The sequence below is a fragment of the Heliangelus exortis genome, chromosome 26, assembly GCF_036169615.1.
Source record: "Heliangelus exortis chromosome 26, bHelExo1.hap1, whole genome shotgun sequence".
NCBI classification, from domain to species: domain Eukaryota; kingdom Metazoa; phylum Chordata; class Aves; order Apodiformes; family Trochilidae; genus Heliangelus; species Heliangelus exortis.
In genome coordinates, this window is record NC_092447.1 from 4,120,187 (window position 1) to 4,142,383 (window position 22,197).

General features: G+C 49.3%; 1 protein-coding gene across 4 annotated transcripts in view; it reads left to right on the top strand.

Moving 5' to 3' along the window:
* The window catches only part of OPCML (opioid binding protein/cell adhesion molecule like), a 259,361-nt gene that overhangs the window by 204,090 nt on the left and 33,074 nt on the right, over positions 1–22,197 (top strand). The window contains exon 1 of one of the 4 annotated variants that reach the window (XM_071769046.1): positions 20,332–20,506. The exons of the other annotated variants lie outside the window; for them this stretch is intronic. Coding sequence (XP_071625147.1) covers positions 20,379–20,506 — 128 coding nt within the window. The 5' untranslated portion in view covers positions 20,332–20,378. Of the gene's footprint in view, positions 1–20,331; positions 20,507–22,197 lie in introns of those variants that run through there. 4 annotated transcript variants of the gene reach the window in all.

Sequence of the window (22,197 nt, forward strand, 5' to 3'; positions counted from 1 at the left end):
GCAGCCACGTTCTGCAATTCAATCTCCTCTTTATTGCAGCACTGGAGGTGTGCTGCATATTAGCAAGGCTTTTTTCCCCACCACTAACCTTGGCTAGGTCTCATTACCCATCACCCAGCTCTACTGGGAGTCAGTCCCCGTGGGTCCTTGTCCTCTCCATGGGAAGGTGACTCACTTCCCGTCCTGGTTGGGGACAGAGAATCATGGAATGGTTTAGGTTGGAAGAGACCTCCCAGCTCATCCAGTCCAACTTTTGACCAACACCATAAGCTAACTACTAAACCATGTCATAGAATCATAGAATCATAGAATCCTAGGGGTTGGAAGGGACCTCGAAAGATCATCTAGTCCAACCCCCCCTGCCAGAGCAGGGCCCCCTAGAGTACATCCCCTAGGAACGTGTCCAGGTGGGTTTTGAATGTCTCCAGTGAAGGAGACTCCACAACCCCCCTGGGCAGCCTGTTCCAGGGCTCTGTCACCCTTACAGTAAAAAAATTCTTTCTGATATTCAACTTGAACCTCCTATGCTCCAATTTACACCCATTACCCCTTGTCCTATCACTGGTCACCACTGAGAAAAGCCTAACTCCATCTCCCTGACACTCACCCCTTACATATTTGAAAACATTGATGAGGTCACCCCTCAGTCTCCTTTTCTCCAAACTAAAGAGACCCAGCTCCCTCAGCCTTTTCTCATAAGGGAGATGTTCCACTCCCTTAATCATCTCAGTAGCTCTGCGCTGGACTCTTTCAAGCACTTCCCTGTCCTTCTTGAACTGAGGGGCCCAGAACTGGACACAATACTCCAGGTGCGGCCTCACCAATGCAGAATAGAGGGGGAGGAGAACCTCTCTTGACCTACTAACCACACCCTTTCTAATGCACCCCAGGATGCCATTGGCCTTCTTGGCCACAAGGGCACATTGCTGGCTCATGGTCATCCTCTTGTCTACCAGGACCCCCAGGTCTCTTTCACCTACACTGCTCTCCAGCAGCTCAGCCCCCAACCTATACTGGGACATCGTGTTGTTCTTCCCCAAATGCAAAACTCTACACTTCCCCTTGTTGAATTTCATCTTGTTCCTCCCTGCCCAACTCTCCAGCCTGTCTATGTCCCAAAAGACCCAACATTGGGCTCCACAAACATTGCCCTACCTTGAATTCCCACCCAGGAGTGGGATTTAGACCTGATGGGACAGGACATGCTCCCCCCTGATCTTCATTACTGGGATGTTCCCAGAAACCCACAGTGCCACCTGGGTTCCAGTGCCCCTCTGCAGATTTCCCCCTGCTGTGGATCTGTGCTCTAATCCTTTTCTTTCTTGTTTTTTCCCCCCCACACACACACTTTTATCTTCTGGAGGAGAACAGTGTATCTCTTCCCTGCTTGGTAGTTTCCTTTCTGTTCCTGGATTGAATTATACAGAGGGTGCACTCGAGTGATTTTTAAATCTAAATGAAAATGTAAAGAACCCTTTGCCTTAGTGCCGGGTCCTACAATAAGGCAAATTGTTTAACTTCTCTGCACCTTCATCTGCCCCTAATTGATTCTTGTAACCCAACTGTGATTTCTAACATGCTCTAGCCAGAGAAATCTACCAGCACTAATTCAACACGGTGGGTGTGGGTGCAGACTTTAATGTCACCAGGAGATCAATGTCCCTTCCCAGGGAGCTGGCGAGCACCCACCACCCTCCCCAGCCACAGCTCTGGGGCAGCAAGTGCTGGAAGTGCAGACTTGTGCTGAAAACTTTGTTTCCCAGGGTACAAAAATAAGTTTTTCAGGCTTTTTTTTTCCATCCTTCTTCCCCCCCCCCCAACCCCGTGTGTACTTGCAGCTCTTTTTTCCCCTAGAAATCCCACGGGAGGAGGCTGCTCTTGGGGGAGCAAAGATTAAAAGCATTTTAGATGAACCTGTGTTCACCATACCCCTGCTTGCAAACCCCAGGATGGTTTTTTTGCATTTGGATTCAGCGTGTGGTTTGGGCAGAGGTTGAATCTTGTTTCTCTGCAGTGGCTTCCCTGAGCCTCAGCCCTGCTGTGCACAGCAGGGATCCAGGGGCTGTCTCCAAGGATGCTTTCACTCAGCATTACAACTTGTATCCTCTTGAGTTCTGCTATGAATAGAAGGGTGGCTTTTTTTTTTTTTTTTTGCTTTTTTTAATGCCAAAAATATGAGATTTCTGGATATCCTTGGCTTCTCAGTAAGTGGGATGAGAGTGTGGACCCCTGAGTCTCTGCCAGCTCTGTTGAGGATAGCAGGAGACCCCAGAAGGAATTCAGCCAGGTCTCTGGAGCCACAGAGGGGTTGGCCATAATTTCTCTCTTGATACAGCTTTCTGGAAGTGTTAATGTTTATCTCCTTGCTCTGGGCTTTGGATGTCAGTGAATTGGAAGCTGTTTACCCTGATCATCCTATTTTAAATGAGATAGGACTGGAGTAAAAGGTGTGTTGGTGGGAATGGGAACAAGCAGCATTTCCAGTCTTGGCCAGTGCTCTCCAGGTGTCCAACAGCTTCACCCTTTTCATTCTTTTCCATGGTGCTTGTGTCTCAGGAATGCCCTAGGACCAATTTTCTGTCTCAAGGTGATGGTTGGAGGCTCCTTTTTGGTCACAGCCAAGCAGCTGAGTTAACACCAGGAAGCCAGCAGTGACCATGACACCTCAGGTGTGTTGTCCAGGCAGAGCCCAGGTGCACCCTGAGCTTTTTTTGGGTGCCCAGGCAGGTCTCTGGGTGCTGGTAGCTGTGTGATGGTGGGCAGGGCATGGATGGGGAGAAAACTCCTCTCCCCAGGCAAATCTTGTAATTCCAGCTCCAGAGTTGTCTGCTGGAGCTTCTCTGACAGTAGCTGCACTGGGATTTGAAAGAACAGGAAAGAAACAGATGCTGGAGTCCATGGAAGATGAGATTTTCGTAGATAGAAGGAATAAAAAGCTTCGTTTTTGTTTGGTTTTGTTCCTGTTTGTTTACTTTTTTACTTTTCCTGACTGTTTTTCACATTAAAAATTCAGGATATGTCTGTCTTCTGTTTTCTGGGAGGCTCAGAGGACATCTGGAGAACTTGTTAGGAGGATGTTGTTTGAGACATGATTTCTGTGGAGGGTGAGGTATAGCTGGTTGTTTGAAACTCCACTTTTGGGGGTGGATTTTGCTGTCACCTCCTTTTTTAATGAATTTTTTTCTTTTTTTTTTGAGCAAACAACATGAAAGAAATGTCCTTGTTAAAACCTGCGCTGTGAAATAACGGCTCGGAAAACCTCCCGAGTTTTGGGGGGACCTCTAATGAATCCCCCCAGGAGACAGAGCTCTGTGCTGATATTTTGTCTGAGGTAATGTGACAAATGAAGAGGCAAGTCAACTATCAAAACCAATTTTTTTCCAGTTAAAAAAGCAGAGAACAGGCAACCTCAGACCCCAGCTTTCTGTATGCACTGCTTGTAAGTCAGGAAGAAAAAGGCAGTACCCCGCTTTTTTCCATTAAGCTTCTTCTATAATGTATTAATAGAGAATTATATCCTGGCTATAGGATTATTAAAAAAAGGAGAGAGATAAAAATGATAGAAATGAATCCGTATGCTATTATGTGGGTGACAATAGATACACTTAAGCCTTCCAGCCCTGACCTTGGCACATGTTTCATCTCAACTCTCAGCGAGGCTGCAATTGATACACTGACACTTACCATTAATATGAAGAGCCATCATCTTCCCCCAGGAGCTCCAGGGGATGGGAAGGAAGGATTTTGCCCATGCTTGGAGGGACAGAGCAGGACCTTGTCTCATCTCGGTGCAAATCCTTCCATCTCCCCTCTCACACCCATGATTTATTTTTGTTTATTTGTTTGGTTTTAAATTAAATGTGCTACAGATGATTTTTTTGTGTGTGTGCAAGGCATGCAGCAGGCTGCTTTCCTCCTCTTTCTTTGCCCCTTCTTGCCCACCCCAGGTCAGGGACCAATTTGCACGAGGAGAAACCCTGCAGATCTCTGTCCCAAACGCCATCTTGGTACTGGGGCTGCCCCCAGGTTGCAGGTAAAATGGTGCCTGAGACCAAAACTGAGGGGTTTTCTCCCATTTATTTAGAATTGTGTGCCTTCCCACATCTGGTGGCAGCTGGGAGCTTTTCCCCCTGGTGCTCTGCATCCCTTGCAGAGGGATGTTCTTCATCCCATGGCAGAGGTGGTACCTGTGCTTCCCATCCCTCCTGTAGTAGCTTCCCCCTGACCAACGGGGCCTCCCCTGAGCTTGGAGAGGGAAATTTGTTTTCCAGGTCCCACCACTCTTGGTCTCTGAGTTTGGAAAGAGGGCAAATTGCTGCTGTGGGCTTGTGCCCACCAAGAGCTGATGCTGGGCAGCAAATCACACGGTGGAGGCAAAAGGTTTCTCCTCCCCTTTCCTACCACAAACCAAGTTTGTTTAGCCCTTAAGCTACTGTGAATATTGAGATGGAGAAAGAGCTGTGTAAGGCAGTGGCCACTCTGCTGTGTTCCTGCTAATGCAGATATCATTTGATCAATGTGATCCTCTGTGAGAATTCATAATGAGGAGCCCTTCACCAGTGTGAAACCAACCAGCTGTGTTAGCTGAGAGCTTCAGGTGGGAGCTGGCTGCAGGCAGGGCCAGGGACTTGGAGCCATGGCTGCAGATCACCTGTGCCCCTGGGATGCTGCCCAGGGCTGGGGAGGATGCAGCAAACACGGGGTGATGAGGGGAGGGATGGAGAAGGCAAGCTGGCACCTTTCCTTCCACCTGAGCAAAAGGTTGCAACAGCCCCCTGTGCCTCTCCCAAACCCCTGCATCCCAAAAAGGAGGGCTTGGCCACAGCACTTCCCCATCCTCTTGCTCTCAGGCATCTCCATGGGATGCTCTCTTCCTGCTGCTGGTTGCACGTGGCTGTGGTGCCATGGTGAGACAGAGCATCCAACCTGGCCACAAAGGGATAAATGCAGGATAGCCAGGAGGACTTCAAAAACCTCAGCATGGTGGCTTAGCTGCCTCCAAACACTGCGTGAGCTTTTCTTTGTCTCTTATTTTATTTATAACCTTGGTTGTCTTTTTTTTTTTTATTGTTATGATTACTCCTGCCGAGCTGTAAAGTCATTGAGGAAGAAAAAAAGGAAAAAAAAGAAAGAAAAAATAAAAAGATTAGGTCAAATGTGCCAGGCAAATTAAGCTAGCTTGTTAGCATCAGCTGCTTCTCCTGTATCCTCTGCTTCCTGTGGCTTTCTCTCCCTGGTCCCCATGTACATATAGATGCTCTCCCTCCTCTCAATTTCAGTGTCAGGAACTTTATTGGCATGACAAGATATACTGTGTTGCTGGAGTTAATACAGTCTCAAGTGTGTATGGCTGAGAGAGGTTTTCACAGTAGTAATTGGGTTTTATACAGTGTGTCCAGTTCTATATTTGGTGGCTGAGGCACAGCTATATCAGGAAGCCATTTCTGCCACCTCTGCTTGAATTATGCAGATGAATTTTTCCTTCGTTTTTAAGGGTGAAATAGAGGCAGTTTGTGCAGCTGGTTTGCTCCTTGCCCCCCTCAGCCGTGAAGGATCAGGCTGTGCCACCTTTGCTCTCCTGATAATTTCTGCTCCAGCCCTGCTGGGATGGGGACACCTTCCCATGGAGGCACAACCAGAGGGGATCTGGGAGCATATTTGTCCTTGGGGCTCAGCTGTTGCTTGGTCCAGGTGCTGCCAAGGTGGAACTTCTCCAGGAGAACCTCACTGATGTCTGTGTGGAACTGGGACTGGCTTCCCTCCATCCCTCTCCTCCCCATCCTCACTTTGCTTCATATTTACTTCTCCCTTTGGGGCTTTCCTTGTCCCCCCATCACCTTCCCTCAGTCACTCCCTGGAGCCAAATCCTGATCCCTTATCCCATTGCAACCCCCCCAGCAGGGAAGACCATGGGCACAGGGGCTTTTTGCAGAGCTGGGGAACAAAGAGGACCGAGGACAGACAAGGCACCTTTGCTCCGAGAGCCGATGAAAGACAGCAGGATTGGAAATTATTTTATTTCAATTAGATTTTAATTAGCCGCTGTCTCCGAGCCATCGGATCCGTTGCCAAATAATTGAAAAGCAACAATATTTGCATGTGGAGCCTCGAAGAATAGCGGCGTCTGATCTCTGCCAGGGAGGGTTGGAGGGAGATAATTCCCAAGGTCAGCTGCTCCTCGTTGCTAGTTCAGCCTGGACAAGGATCTTGCAAATAACCCACTGTAGCCTCACGCTAATTTTACAGCAAATTAATGCCGAGCCGGCATTTGTATGGATTTAATTAGCAGGCAACACAAACTTTTATAAACCTTTTGCAGTGGCAATTGAAAGCTGATTGCCAAGTTATTAAAGGCAGCCATGGCAGGCTGCTTCCAGGAGCCTGCAGGGACCGAGGCACGGGGCTCTGCAGCCTGGTGGTGCTGCCAGAGCTCTTCAGGGTGGGGGAAAATGGGCAAAGCTCTTCCAGCCTGGTGGGGATGTGTAAGTTTGGAATGAGCTGAGTGGTGCAGTCACCAGGCTGGTGTTTGCTCCTTGCCCTGAGCTGAGCCTTGCTGGCTGCTCCTCCTGCCTGCATCCTTCTAGGAATTCAGAGCATTCATCTCCATCTCTTCAGGGTGAGGGAAAATGGGCAAAGCTCTTCCAGCTTGGTGAGGATGTGAAAGTTTGGGATGAGCTGAGTGGTGCAGTCACCAGGCTGGTGTTAGCTCCTTGCCCTGAGCTGAGCCTTGCTGGCTGCTTCTCCTGCCTGCATCCTTCTAGGAATTCAGAGCATTCGTCTCCACCTCTTCAGGGTGGGGGAAAATGGGCAAAGCTCTTCCAGCCTGGTGGGGATGTGTAAGTTTGGGATGAACTGAGTGGTGCAGTCACCAGGCTGGTGTTTGATCCTTGCCCTGAGCTGAGCCTTGCTGGCTGCTTCTCCTGTCTGCATCCTTCTAGGAATTCAGAGCATTCATCTCCACCTCAAGGATGCTCCTCTGCCCGTTTCCAGGTGGCTGCTGCATGGTTTTTACAGCAGCTACAAATAGCTGGGAGGTGGTGCAGCCCATAAAAACCAGTGCTCTCCTCCCAGCACAGGCAGACAGAGCAGTTTATGAGCAGGTCTGTTGTCTGTGGCAGTAATGTGGTGCGTGGTCCCCAAAGAGAGCTGCTAGAAATCACAAGATCATGAGTTTCACAGTAGATATCTATAGCTGGTGCCACAGAGAATCCAAACAAGCAGGTTAGTGGCCTCGGTTGGGAGTGTGGGTTACAGCTCCTGTAATTCAGGGTGGGCTCTGGGTGTCAGTCCAGGCATGGAGAGCCCTGCAGCACTTGGATGAAGCTGGCTGGCTTCATTAGAGACATTAAAAATATTTATACGCTCTGGAATGGTGGGATTACTTTCCAGATGCCTGCAGAGTGAGACCATTTCTTACTTTGCAAATAATTGCATTTAAAACAAACCTATATATATATGTGTGTGTGAGTGTACAAATATATGGGGAAACGCATATTTAAGAGCAGATTTAATTGCCACCTTGCCCTGGTAAAAAATGGGAAACAACAGCTTTTAATCACAACGTGGTGAGTCTGGGACACTCCTGCAGTCAGCCAGAGAGCCTCTCTCCTCCATGCTCCCCTCCTCACATGTTGGGAGGACACTGGCAACTCATTAACGAACCATAATGGGAAAAGCCATATCTAATGATTACATTCTCACAGCGAGGCTGGGGGGGGTGAGTAATTTTTTTTTTTTTTTTTTTTTTTTTTTTTTTGCTAACAGCCTTCTAGTTAGAGCCAGTTAAACAGCCCAGGTGCTGCTCTTAGCTGCTGTGATGGGTGATGGAGTGGCCAGCCCTGCTTGGCTGACTGGTGCTCTGTGTCGAGCTGGAGTGGCTCCACAGGTCTGCATTTGTCTGACATAAATGGGAGCAGAGCCTGGCTGCCTTCAGCCCCCTTCCCTGGGAGCTGGAGGAGAGCTCTGATTAATGATGGATTGCAGGTATTAATTTGCCACATGTAAGAGGTGTCCAAGGACAAGTCTGAAATGGCTCTTGCACATCCAAAGGGAGCTGGGTGGAGCTGATGGATTCAAGGGGAGCTGAGCACCAGCAGACACCTTTGCTTCCCTTTGGGAAGGGTTTGATGGGGCTGCTTAGACCTGGACAACTGTGGGGTTATCCTCCCCTTACCTCCCTTCCACCTCTGGGCCCCAAAGACACAGCCTGGTTTTCAGGGATGCTGGGCTGGCATTTTCCCATGAATACTGAAACTATTGGGTGTTTCATCTTTCACAGAATTATAAAATTGTTTTGGTTGGAACCCCCCTTAACGTGGGGCTGAGGAGGGTGTGAGGTAGGGTATGAAACCCCAGCAGTGCTGGCACCATCCCCTGGAGCCCACAGAGGTGATGGGCAGGATGAGGTGTGGATGCTGGCATCTTTGGAGGAGTAATTTTGAGGTCTTGGGCAGAAAGGGAGCAGCTTTTAGATGTTCTTGGCTTTGAAAAAGTAACTTCTGCAACCCAGACCCTTCTCATTTCTGTCTCACTGATCCCTTCTGCAATCCTGTGCCCTGATCTGCTAGAGGGCGAGGTGGCAAAGGGAGTGCTAAAAAAGTCAGGAACACAAGAGCAGAAGAGCTGAGGAGATATTTCCAGATGGGTGTGGGTAGGAAAAAGAGAGAGAGAGAGAATGCTATTTGCAGCCTGCAATTAAAATAAATCCGAGCAGGAGAGGAGATGGCAGTGCTGAGTCTGTTGATGTGTCTGAAGAAGCAGAACTGGTTCCCCTTGGAGCTGACACCACTGCATGGGTGCCTGCAAGGAGCACCCAGGGGGGTTGGGGAGCAGCATCAGGAGGGACCATGACCTGTGCAAGCATCTCAGAGGCCACCAATGACTTTGTTTTGGGTGCATGTGTGCAGAGGGGCAGGAGGAAGGACAGGGGGGTGGGTGTGTGAAGGGAGGGGACCTGGGGGGGGATGTAATTGCAGCAATTTCCCCATTTGCTGTTGTGAGCACCAGTTGTCAGGTCTGAGCAGCAGCCAGCACTGCCCTCAGCATTTCAAGAGGGGAGATGGGGAATGAAAACCCTCCCTTGAGAGAGGGGTAGAGGATTCACACTCGCAGCGCCCACCCCTGCAAGTTTTAAAAATAACCCCTTGGTAATCAAGCTGCTGCCATTGTGCTCTCCTGTGCTGCTGGTGCTCATCAGTCCCTTGGGGTATAAATAGCTGCTGACAGAGCCACTCGCTCTTGCTGTGACATCCCCATCACTGCACTGGTGGCACAGACATGGGCTGGCACACACAGCCTTGGAATGGACCCCCCCAGGAGAAGGCAGCAGCCCCAGGGCTGGGGCACCCAGCCACCTGTGGGGTGTTGGGAGGGGAAGATTCCAAGGAGGTGGGAGCAGGGCTTGCACGTTGCTTTTTGAAGTCTTTCTCTTTCCCGAGCTAGAAATGAGCATCTGGTCTGTCAAGTTTTACACCTCATGTCCTTCCCCATCCTGTATCCTTCAGGCTTGGGGACTTCAGGCCCCCAGTATAACAGGAGAGGAAAGGAGGGAGCTGTTGGGTTTGCCAAGCTTGCAGACCTGGGTTTGCAAACCTCCTCGTGCTGTCTGCAGGACCCAAAGGCAGCAAAGGGAGATGCAATCTCCTCCTTTCTTCCCATATGTCAGAAGTTGTTATAGAAAAGAGAGCAATCGATGTCTCTCTGTGTCCACTGCAAGAGAGAACAGGAAGGAATGGGATTAATTTGCAGGAGGGAAGATCAAGGTTAGATATTTGGGAATGGCAAGCTCTCTGGTAGTGAGGACAGCAAGAGAGATTGGTGTGCCTGCCTGGTTTTAGGAGCCAGGGAGGCAAATATCTACCAAGGACAGGCTGGGTCCAGTGGAGCTCGGGTTCAAGGATAAGGTCCTCGTCTTGGTGTCATCCCTGCCCTCGCTGCTGTGATATGATGCTTATTAAGGAATTACTTGGGAGAGCAGAGGGGGTGTCTGCAAACTGGCTGCTCGGCAGATTTCCTGTGAAAACTGTCTGCCTGAACTCCAAATGTCATCAGTCAGCAGCAGCTGAACAGCCTCTCCCAAACCTCCGAGTGGGACGGATGCAGTGGTTCATTACAGCTGTCATCCTCCTGGTGCTTGGCTTTATTTGTGGCTCTGGTGTTGTGCACAGAGAGCCTCTGCTTTACTTTTTGGGATGTGAAGGCTGGCTCCGGGGGCTGGGAGCTGAGAAAAGTTTCATCTGAAGGCAGAGGTGGTGTCAGCACCTACCATGCTTTCCCGAAGTCGTGCAGGGATAACACAGTTCTGGCAGCCCTGGACCATTTTTTGCAATCCTGGCAAACCCAGAACTCTCCCTTGCAGCTTCCTTCCTCACTGTGCCTTGTTTGCAAGACCTTGGAGAAGATGGAGGCTTCACAGAAAGATTGGAAGGGGACCAGGGATGAAAAGGGGACAAGGAGGACTTGTGAAGCTGCAGTCTTCATGGCTTCTCTTCCATGGGGTGATGGTTTGGAGCAGCAGGGTAACCCACGTGTCCCCTCGGGCAGGTGTCCAGCTGACAGCAGCTCCTCCACTTCAGCAGAACCTTTTTTTACCTCCACGAGGGAATTTCTTGAGACCTCAGCAATCCCTGTGCAAATGGAGATTTGCCTGAACTCTTTCCCCATGGCCCACTGCAGGGTTAATGTGTATCCCCACTGCAGCCAGAGAGGGTGTAAAATGTGGAGCCAGGAAAGAGGAAACCTCATGGGTGGGTGATGAAAGGAGATGCCAGGGGTTAGATGGATGAATAGAGGGAGGATTCAGAGGGGCTACAGAAACACATCAATACATGCATGAGGAAGGGAGATGAACGAGAAGATTAATTTATGATGGCTCCTGTCTATTATTATCCTGAGTCGGAAGCACAGATCTGGGAAGTCTCCAAACCTGCCCTGGTGCCACAGGGTTAATACCAGACCAGTGGCTCCACCAAGATCCCCTGGGCTTGGAGCAGGATTAGGTGAACAGCAGCTGAAATCTGAGGTGGGCAGATAGGGGAGTGAGAGATAAGAGGGTGAGCAGCAGGGTTAGAGGACTTCGTGGCTGGGATTAGCAAACCATGATATGGGCTGGAACCAGCTCAGGGGCATCCGAGCAGCATTTTTATATCATTCAGGATGGCTGGAGCCAAGAAGCCTGGATCTGGTTTAGGAGGGAGGAGGGAGCATCTTGTTTATATCACTGGGTGGGGTGGGCTTTCTGTTTGTTGTCTGGACTGTCTGGTTTGGGCAGCTGCATCTAAAATCCCTCTCTGCCCCAGAGGTGCTTCAGAAGCTGAAATCTAGCAGAGGTCTGGGAAACCTCTGCTGCCCTGGAGCTGCTTTGGATCCTTTATAATAAAGGTCTTGATTGAGTCTCAGGAGCTGGGGAAGTGTTGAAGGATCTTGTTTTGTGTGAATCTTGAATTAAGTCCAAAAGGAGAGGTTATTTTGCTGTTTGCTGTAGGTCAGGAGAGTAAGATGTGGTGATGCCCAAGCAGCTTCAGATGTTACCTGCCACGGAATGGCCCTTTCTCCTTGCTGAGGTGAAACAAGTGGCTCCCAGGCAGCTGCTTGCCATGCTGGAGCATTGCTGCTGCCATTCAGAGGAGGTTGAGCAGCTCAGGAAAGCTAAAGCAGCACTTCACAACCAGGGCTGAGCCCTGAGACTTCTTGTAAACCACAATCATTAGCTGTGATCCTCCCTGGAAACCTTAGGAGCCTTTTCCTTTCCCCTGACACCTGAAGCACACCAAGCACACCTTTTTCCCTCCAACTCTGCAGCCTGGGAGGATTTTTTCCTTTCCAATGACATAGAGGAGGGAAAACAAACAAAAAAAAATCCCCAACCCCAACCAGGTTTGTCTACCAGAGGCAGGAGAGTGGGGCAGCACGCAAGGAGGGATGAGCGCTCATCACCGTTTGTTTATTCCCCACTTTAATAATCGGCTGATTAAGTTGCATTTTTATTTGGTTTCGGTGGCAATCGGGGCTGTAATACCCACTCACACCTCCTAATTACCATTAGTTTCTTCAGCTCTGCTCAGCACAGGGGTTGGCAGGGAGTGGGGGTCAATCAGATGGCAGCACTTTGGGTACGGCTGAGCCAGGGCAGTGCCCGCTCCTCAGCTGGGACAGGCGGGGAGAGGGGAATTGGGGAGGAAGGGTGAAAATCCACCTTAAATCCCAGACAAAGGCAAACCCGGCAAAGTGTTGGAGTCAGCACAACAGCCGGTGCCGAACCTAATTACCATAACGATGTGAAAGAGCCCAATCAGCAATCTGGGGCTAATCTTTCATGTATTACAGGTCTCTCTTTCAGAGCGCTCCGCAGCTAAATTCATTTTTAATGAAGATATTCCTAGACTCACAGATAATTTCCCACCCTTTACAAGGAGGGTATCAGAGCTCATTAAGTGGGTCGTTCCTCTTTTTATATATATATTTATATGTATGTATGTATCTGGGGGGGGGTGTATAAATATCCCAGTTGTTCAGGAGGCCAATGCCAGTGCCAGCAGCTGCAGAGGGAAGAGATTCCCAGTTGCAGGGAGGGAGGGATGCTCACTGCAGAGGGACTGGCTCTTGCCAAGAGAGTTTGTTGCCTGCATCTCCCATGGGTTTAGATGCTTTTTCCCTCTCCTGCTGTGGCCAGCATATACAAAAATAAAATAAAAAGCAGGAAGCAGGGGGAGGAGGGGGGTGGTGGCAGCAGGGAGTGTGAGGCTGGGTCAAAGTGATGGGTGCAGTTATTGCATCCTCAGCTATGGCCGTGGAGGGACTCTAATTGTCTTGTTGCTCCAATAGTGATTTCCTGCACTGCTTTCTAAAGTGCTGTCAGGTGGGATCTGGCTGGAAATTAATGGGGAAGCTGAGGCTGACCTGCAGAGGATGAGATATTTTGGGAAGGGAGCGGGGTGATCTGCTCCCACTCCCCATGGTGTTTGTCTCCTCGGGATCTTGGCTTTTGTGGGGAGCTGGAAGGGGGGGGGAGAAAATGGGGAGATTGACTTTAATGCATTGGACATCTGTCTCCTGACAGGAGGAGGACAGGGAGGGTTTATTTCCAATTATCTCTGTAGATGGGGCCAAATCCCAAGAGGGGACGAGGGAAACTGCAAGTCAAAATGAGGCCGGGGAATTGCAAGGGAGAAAGAGGAGCAGTGATGGGGCTTGTCCAGAGCTGTGTCTACAAGAGCTGTCGTGCTCAATTATAACCTGCCCAAAGGGGAGAGTCTTTGAACTCGAGGGAAGAAGCTCTTGCTGTGTGCCTGGGAGCAGGAGGGTGTCTGAAGTCTGTGTCTGATGTCGTTGCAAGGCTGGGTTTTCTCCTGGGCAATTCGTTGCCAAGTCTTTGTTTGAGCATTGACAGTACTGGGAGCTCCTGTCCTCTTGGGAGGCTGTAAACTTGAGGATGGAAAGGACTCTGGAGGAGAAAGCTCTTTGAACTCTGGAGCAGAGATGTTTTAGGTTTGATCCCTCACCTTGCAGGAATTCGCCTTGGCCCATGGCTGAGCTGGACTCTTTACCTTAAGGTGGCCAAATTTCCTGGTTTTCCAGCACCTCCTTCCACCTTGCAGGGAAGTTTGGTTTCTTCTGGGACTCATTTCCAGCCTTGGGGGTTGCAAGCAGCACGTGGATATCAGGGAAGATGAGGGGCAAAAAAGGTTTTTGCTCAAGGAAGGACCATAAGTTTATGGAAAAAATGTGTTGGTGAGGGTGCTGGGAGCTTGGGCATCCTGGGGAAATTCCTTCCTTCTTCAGCCCATCCTGAGGAGCTCCCAGGATGAGAGCAACCAGAGGTTGCAAGGCAGCAAGGGGTTGAGGAGGTCAAGGAGTTAGATGGTGGTAGAAATTTGCAGGGATAATGGACACACTCAGGGATGTTTTTCTGTCCCTGGAGTGGGGCACTGACCTGTGATTAGAGTAGCTGAAGCTTTTACAGTCAGACAGGTAGGAAATCACATCCTTGGGAGGTTCAGAAGTGAGAGAGAAACTGGGAAGAGCAGGAGGAGAGGGAAGAATATCAGGAGGAGAGGGAAGAGTGGCCAGAACCTCTTGGAGGGCTTTGGAGCAGACCCACTACTATTTTCCTTATTTTCCTCATCCATGTTCACTTTTGGGGGTCCTCAAAGGGGTGCCCAAGGAGCTTTAGCTGGACTTGGCTGGAGGTTTGGGAAGGTCTGAAGCTTTCCAGACCTGTACATTGACCATCAGTCTGTTGTCTTCTGTACTATGGATGTTTGGTGTCCAAACCAGGTCTGGATTCATAGCTGTGACCAAGGGATAGTTCCTCCTCTTGGACCTAAAAGTGTTCCTTTTGGAGTGGGTAGTAAAAACCCTGGAGTTTTACTGGGGCTGGGCTAAAAATCCATCCTTGGGCTGGTGTTTGCAATTTGAAAGTGAGCCCAGGAGTGAATAATTGGTGTGGTGGCAGCTGTAACCAACTAGCTGCTGTAACCAGGTGGGTATTATGGATTAATTCAGTAATTGGCCCATCTGGAGCATCTACTTACCATATGAATTTATCTACATGCCTCCTAATGTCTTGAAAGGAGCTTTAAGGGGATGCATGCAAACTGCAAGGAAGGGAAAGCTTGGGAGAGCTTTTTTAGCAAGGAGATGATGGAGAAGAGGAAGGTCCTGGGATGAGCCATCAGGTAGGAGGGTAAAGGGTTACTCTGGAACAGATCCATTTTGCCTCTGGCATCAGCCCCACAGCTTCTCAGTGGGGTGGGTTTTTAAAAACATTTTTAAAATAGGGTGTTATACTGTTGCCTGCTGTGTTTGGAGACCCATGGCATGTGCTGACCTTCCAAGTCTTTTTGTGATTAAAACTTTTATTAATTTCCTGTGGGGCTGTAGACACTGTGAGGTTGTAAAGTGTTGGGAGTTCATTAACACGTGGGGCTTTAATTAGTTGGCAAGAAACCTCTCTCTGTCCTGATTTGACTAAGGAAGAAAAAATAAAGGAGAAAGTGTGGGGAAAAAAATAGAGAAATAACAGGAGAGAAAATGTTGTTGAAGTAAAAATAGTTGCAGCAAAGGTCTTCACAGTAGGAATGGATTTCAAGGCTCCAGTGGATTTATCCCAGTGGATTTATCAACCACAAGTGATGGACCTTTATATAGAGATGCTGAGACATGCTCCCAGGGAGAATCATCCCACTGGTACCTGGAATAGTGTCAGGAAGGGGAGAGGGAGTAGGGTTTGGAAAACAAAGCAGGTGAACCCATGTGAGAGCCCCGTGGGTGTGGGTTGGCACCACTGCAAACCCAGCTGCCCCCAGCATTGGGGCTTGGTCTTTTCTCTCCCCTTTTGTGCACGTGGCATCACTGTTGGAGCAGATTTAGATGGAGCAGGGAGCAGCATGGGGCAGGGCAGCAGGTGGGGAGGTTTTTTTTAGCCCTGGGTGGGAGCAGGCGGGCAACACGTGGCCCGTTTTATTTATTTAAACCTCGGTTGGAATAATATATGTTTGATTGCCCAGTTGATCTATCTGTGACAACTGTTAAAACACATGTGCATTGATTTTCTTTGAGGAGCGTATTTCTAAGGGTAATTTAATAGTGGTATTGAGCATCACTCTTACTGGGCAGGGAAAAGGCAGAGGGAGGGGCTGGGGGGATTAGATGAAGAAGAGAGAGACACTAATGGTGTTTCTGCAATGCAATTGCTTAGGTCAGTGAAAAGCTGTCACAGTTTAATGCACTCACTTGTTGGGGGTGTTATCATATAGAGGATTAAGCCATTCCAAAACATGAAAACAAGAGCAGCTTGTTAGAGGGGGAAGCTGTCAAAGAGCTGCTGCAAAGTTCTGCGTGGAGGGAGTTACCTTGGGCTTCTCCCTGCTGCTGGGAGCTCAGTGAGGCTGCAGGGATGCTCATGTTCTGGAGAGTCCTCATCCCTCATCCTTTTTCCTGGAGGAGCTGAGCCTTGGTGTTTGCACAGAGATCCAAAAAGGTTGTAAAGCAATAGGCACAGGCAGGTTGGAGCTTGGCTGTGGGTAAATCCGTGCATATCTCTTGGCTTCAAGCTGAGCCCTGATGTGCTGCTGTGTCTTGCTGTAATGACTGACTTTGTTAGCAGCTGAATCTTGGGCTCTTTAGGCAAGTTCTCCATCTGCCAGGGAGAGCAAGTCCAATATTCACAAGTCGTCTTCCCAGAGCCTTAGCAAGTTTGCATTTAAGCTCTCTTTGAGGTTGTATTTTAGTTTATCCCCTCACTAGCATGTAAGCTCCTCTCTACCATGTGTAATATTTAGTCCTCAAGCCAGTTGAGTTCGAAATGTCAGAAACCATGGAGCATCTCCTCCTTCTTCCCAGGAGACAGTTGTACAGCCCTGTAGAGCTTGGCATGGAGAAGGTTTTCTGTCTTTACACTTGACCTAAATTCTCTCCCTCTCAAATAGCCATAGTTTTAGCCCTCTGGCACCTATACCTCTTCTTTAGGGTTTCTTACAAGTGAAATACAGGTTGCAATAATTCGGGTACATTTATACATAACTTAAGCAGGCTATAAATCCTGCTGGTTGACAAGGTTATTGTTATCTGGCTTCCGCCATGACCCACTGTTAAAATACATGACATAAATTACACAGAACATATCATACAACCCATTTTTCCTTGTATGAAGCCTGATAAATATTAATGGCCCATTGCTGTAGCTTTGTACTGCAGTAGTATTGGAGTCAATGAGGTTGATCCGAGGCACGATAATTGCTGGTGGACATGGACCCTGGGCAGCTGCTGAATTAACTCTCTTTCCAAGCATGATGAGTTTCTGTAGCTCAGGATTGTGTCTCGGGGGTGGGTTTTTTGGCCTCTGATGTTTTGAACTCCATCACAGACCCAGGCTGGTTGAGAGAAGAGTCCACCCAAGACTCTTCCCATTTCTTTGAAACTGATTTGTCCTGATTTGTCCCGTGTAATACTAATTACACGAGTACACCCTTTCTTTGGGATGTCACCTCTGTCCCCAGACCCACATCTGCTCTTCCCCATGCCCTTGGGACCCATGGGGCTGCACCCCCTTTATCTCCCCCATCGAAATTCACGGCGCCTGCCTCCTGTAAATGGCACTTTATCTGCTGGAAATGTGAATCCGGTTGGCAGCGTTGGCTCTGTCATGCTTATCAGAAATACATTATCAGGTGGGGATTAGACAGAGCCTCACACTCCTGTTGCTGTCCACGCCAGGTGAATAATGAATAATGAAAATTCCTGGGACCAGAGACAAACGTACTTGACAGGCAGGGAAGCGCCCGCGCCTGCCTTTCACTCACTTTAATGTGACAAACTTGGCTCCTTCAGAAATCTTTCCACTCCATTCACCATGCTGTGGCTTGTTCTGTTTTTTTCTTTTCTCTTTTCCCCCTCCTCCCTCTCTCCCAGCCCCTGAGCCCCTTTGCTATAGAGCAGGAGAGGGTGAGGATGGATTTGGGAGGCTACCACCCCATAACTACCCCTCAGCCTGCTGGAGACCACCTCAGGGTCAGCTCAACTCCTGTTAGGAACACTGTGATTTGGGTCCTTATCAGATTTTGAACTTTGATGTTGATGATGTAGTTAATTATAAGGTTTCAGGAGAGGACAGAGCATGGCAGAAATGCTTCTCTGCTCACACAGCCTTCGATTCTGCAGCCACACTGAGTTTGATGCAGGTGAGAGGGAATGGATCGTGTCTCCAGGTACCTTGGTCCTGCATCCTTCAGTGCTGACCTTCCACAACCCCTCTGGTTTTGCTCCCTGCTCCCCCAGGCACTGCAGACATCCCAGTTTTCGTGAGCACTTGCCCTTTTCTCAAAGTGGGTGGATGCTGCATTTTATTCTGTCTCATACCATCTGCAGCATCTTTCTCACCTCCCCTTCCTTGGACACGGAGAGACACCGTGCTTTTCCTGGGGCTGGTCATCCTCTCTTTTGGCTTTTTTCCTTAATATGGTCAACATATGACAGGTCCTGCTGCAGCCTTTGGGTGCTCAGAGAGGTTTCCAGCTATCACTGTCCTCCTGGGCTGTGTTTCTTGTGTACATTTCACATGGACAGACAGATGGACGTGGGGTAGGTGGTAATGAACAGCCTGGTGCAGGAGCTCTGAAGCTCCTGGGTGGGCTGGAGCTTCCACCAGGGCTCTGTAGCTTAGGTAGGTGCCCCAGATATGGGGTCAGGGGAAGGGAGGGGTTTCTTCATGCCCAGATAGGGGATTTTTCATGGCACTCAGGTTTGGCCTGCCTCTTGTCTCATGTAAATCAGCTGTGGCTGTGCTATCTGTAAAGGCTGTATACACGAGATGCCACTCCAGCAGTGGGTTGTTTGGGGGTTTTTTTTTGTTGTTTTTTGGGTTTTTTTTCCCCTGCAGTTGTCATCTTAGAAGCATACAATAAATTTTATGGACCCGGGTTTATCAAGCACAGAGGATGAGGGATTGAGCTGCCTGGCTTGAATCTGAAGCTGATGTTCTGGAGAGAACGAGAGCTTTCAGACAAGCGCTTCGATCACTCACTACCCACTTGCTGGAGGAAGGAAGGCAAATGACCGTGTCCCAAGCTGGGGGGAGCAGAGAGCCCTGGTGCCAGCCATCCCCCCCACCTTCTCCTTGTCTGTCACTGCTGACATCTGTCTCTTTCCCATCCCAACACATCCAGCCTGCTGCTGGGAGGGCATCTCTGCACGGGTGGTGACAGTCTTCCAGGATGCCTTACACCAATTCCGTGCCTCCAGCTCATCCCCCCCAGCTCCACCCAGCAGGGAGGGGGGGGAAGGAGTCGTGAGCCCACAGCACATCTGCTGCACAGTGTGAGGCTTTGCCAGCGAGATCCCTGCTAATTAATGTCAAACTTATTTTAGCAAATAACACACATTATCTCGTCCTGCGGAAGGGGTTGGTGCCAACACCGAGCGCGGTGACTCCGGGGAGGATGCAGCTCCGATGTGTTTTGGGTTTTGGGATGTGCTGAGGACTGCTAATGTTTGAAGGGATGACATAAAAATGCTCCTGGGGTTTCCTGCCTGGGACTCTTGGCCAAACACATAGTCCTGGCCACGCTTTTATAATTGTGAAACCCGTTTGTGCTGCTGGCTGGAGCAAGGACAGACTTTGGTCTCAGGGTGTGCTCCTTTGGTTTTTGGCTATAGCAAGAGGTTTGTTTGCTTTTCCCTTCAAGCACATGATCCTCTTCATGTAGGGAAGCTGGAGGACAAGGCAGAGCAAGCCCCAGTCCTCTCCTCACCTCTCCCAGGGCTCCTGCTTTCAGGGAGATTTGCCAAAGCACGGCTAGTTGACCACTGCCCCGATTCCCTGACTATCACGGAGCAGAAGATGAGCTGGTGATTTATTATTAAGGCCAGAAAAAAAAAGAAATTGGTCTCTGGCAATGCTAGCAGGGTCGCTTCTGAAAGCTGAGACAGCTCACCTGGTTTAGCAGAGCTAATATTTCAAAGATTGCCACTGTTAGCTGGCTATTATCATCCCCATTTTTCTTACGAGTCGATGGAGGCAGGGGGAGAAAACAAGCACGGTATTTACAGCCAGCCAAAAAAAAAAAAAAAATTGGCAGATATCCTGGTGCTGAGCCCTGGGCTTAGACCCGTTTGCCTCTGATGTCTTTGAAGTGATGGCTGAAGGGACCTAGTCCCTCTTTACCCCGTGTCCATCCTGGAGGACACACTCTCTCTTGTGTTCTAGCTGGAGGTGCAGGGAGAGCCGCAGGAAAACTGAAGAAATTTGGGATTAGAGCTCGGAGGAGAATTTCCTTTTCCCCAGCAAAAAAAGGCTGCCTTTGTCAAGAGAGATGCTGACGTGTGAAACATCTGTTCTGTGCTAAAAAAAGGGGGGAAATAGGCGTAGAGGAGCAAAAACTCTCTAGAATAATATATAATAATATCCTCCTCCCCTCGCCTGTTAGCCAGCAAAATGGGGGGAGAAACAAAATTAAAAATTGTTAGCGAATGGGGTGAAAAAAAATAAACAGAAAAATGACTAAACCAGATACAATTATTTTTCTGTCTGGGCAGCTGATGTTTTGGCTTTTGTTTCATTTGTGGATGTCAGAATTGGTAAGGGGAAGATAACGTAACGTCTGGACTGGTGGAATGCCAACAAAACTGGCACAGAGAGATCACTTGGACTGAATTCATTACAGCTTGAGGAGTAGGCTGGTCATGAAAATAACTCTGCTTTCAGTGCCAGGCTGGGCACTCCTGACCTGCTTGGTCAGAGGTTGTCTGTGTAACCCCAAATCAGCCCCGTTTGCATTAAGGGAGCTTCTAATTACCCCTGGCTGGCCCTGAGCCCATCGAGGTGCCTCTGGGCAGGGGAGGTGGCAAGCTGGGAGCAGGCAGAGGGAAGAGCTGAGCAGGAGATGTGGAGCACTCTCAGCAGATGCCAGGCTGAACTTTCTGCCTCACTTGAAGTGAGAGGTGATATTTCTCCACAGGCTTGGAGGAGGAGGAGGAGGAGTGAAAGCCGGAGCAGAAGCTGTGATTTCATGTAAGTGATAGCACATCAGGTGGAAATGAAATACCTCTTTGCCTGGGGATCATCTCCCTGTTGCTCTGCTGAGCTTCCCTGTCCCCAGGGGTGATGCCTGATGTTGGTTGTTCCTCAGGGCTCCTTGGGGAAGGCACCAGGGGTATTAGTGTGGTTTAGGGCAGCAGTACCCAATGGCTTGTATGGGTGATAGCACCTTGCCTGCACCCAAGGGGACACGGGCACTGGGATGGCCAGGGGACCACTTGCTTTGCAGGTGGAGCTCAGGAAAAATCAGGCATGGGCACTGACCAGACCCTTTGCTCTTTGATCCTCACAGCAAAATCACAGCTTCTCCTCATGCCCTGCCATCCCCCCAGCACAGCTTTCCTCTCCCAACACCTCCATGTGGGATGCTCCACATCCCATCCCTGCCCTATCTCATTGGGATCTCAAGGATGAGGTCCTCTCCCTCCCCAGGGGCTGTAAACTTGCCTCTGGCCACCCACTGTGAGTGCCTTTGGAGCTTCTCTTGCTCATTAGCTCAGAAATAATACGGACCAGCAGCATTCAGTGTTAATTAATTTTGTGAACTGAACCAGGGTGAATGGGGTAATTGCCCATGGTGTGTGCGGGCTGCCAGGTGAACCCTCCTGCACTTGCCCTCCTTGTTTACCAGCTTCTCTCTGTTTATTTTAAGAAGCATTTGGTCCCTCTCCATGTGAAGAAGAAAAGCCATGTGATCTAACCCGGGGAGAGTGCAAGAGGCACTGAATATTAAATTAAAACACATCTTCACACACACACACACAGAAAAAAAAAAAAAAAACCAAAAAACCAACCAACCCGAACTGGAAAGGTTAAGAGCTAACAGAGATCCTCAGAACAGTCTCTGTCTGGTTGGAATGAATTAATCAGACCATTAAACAAATCTTTTAATCTAAAGTATCCCTTTCATTTCAGTCCTCTGTAAAAGAAAGTGAGTGGAGTGTTGAGGGAAGGGTTTGCCATCACTGTGCCTTATTTGTATTGCAGAGGCAGGCAGGTACAAGGGTTTTTCCCTCCCTCCTCTTTTAGAAACCAAAGCAAGGTTAGAGAGAGCACCTGAGCTGGGACAAAGCGGGCACAGAGAAGAAAGGAGTCCCCATGGCTCACAAGGTGTCACATATGTCATGGGCAGAGTGTGATTAGTTGTCTTGGAGAGCAGGAAAAGCTCAGGAAAAGGCAACATCTTGACTGCAGATGAATAATCCACGGAAAGTGGCGTGGTGCAGGTGTTGTGTTTTTCAAGATATTGGGGAAGCTGGTGATGCTTTGAGTTTCTCACCCCTCTAAGCTCAGATGGTAACCATAGAATCCAGCTCTGGTTTTATGGGGTGATGCTGGAAGCAGCCACAGGATTCAGTGGGAATGTTCTTTTCCCCCTCTTCTTTACCCCTCAGGCTTTTCCTGGTGGGATTTTTCAATCCCAGCTGAATCCATGCAGGGCTGTTGGGAGGACCTTAGCACCCAGGGCACAGCCAGTGTTCCATGACCCGAGTGGTCCAAAATTTGGTGGGGAGGAAGTCCTAGCACAGTGGGTGCATTTCACCCACCTCTTTTATCACTCCCACAATGCTGACCCAGCCAAATATTTGAGCAAATGCAACTATTGCACTCTCATCTGCGGGGGAGAGCATGGAAGGGAGAAGAAGAGATAAAGGGAGGACAAA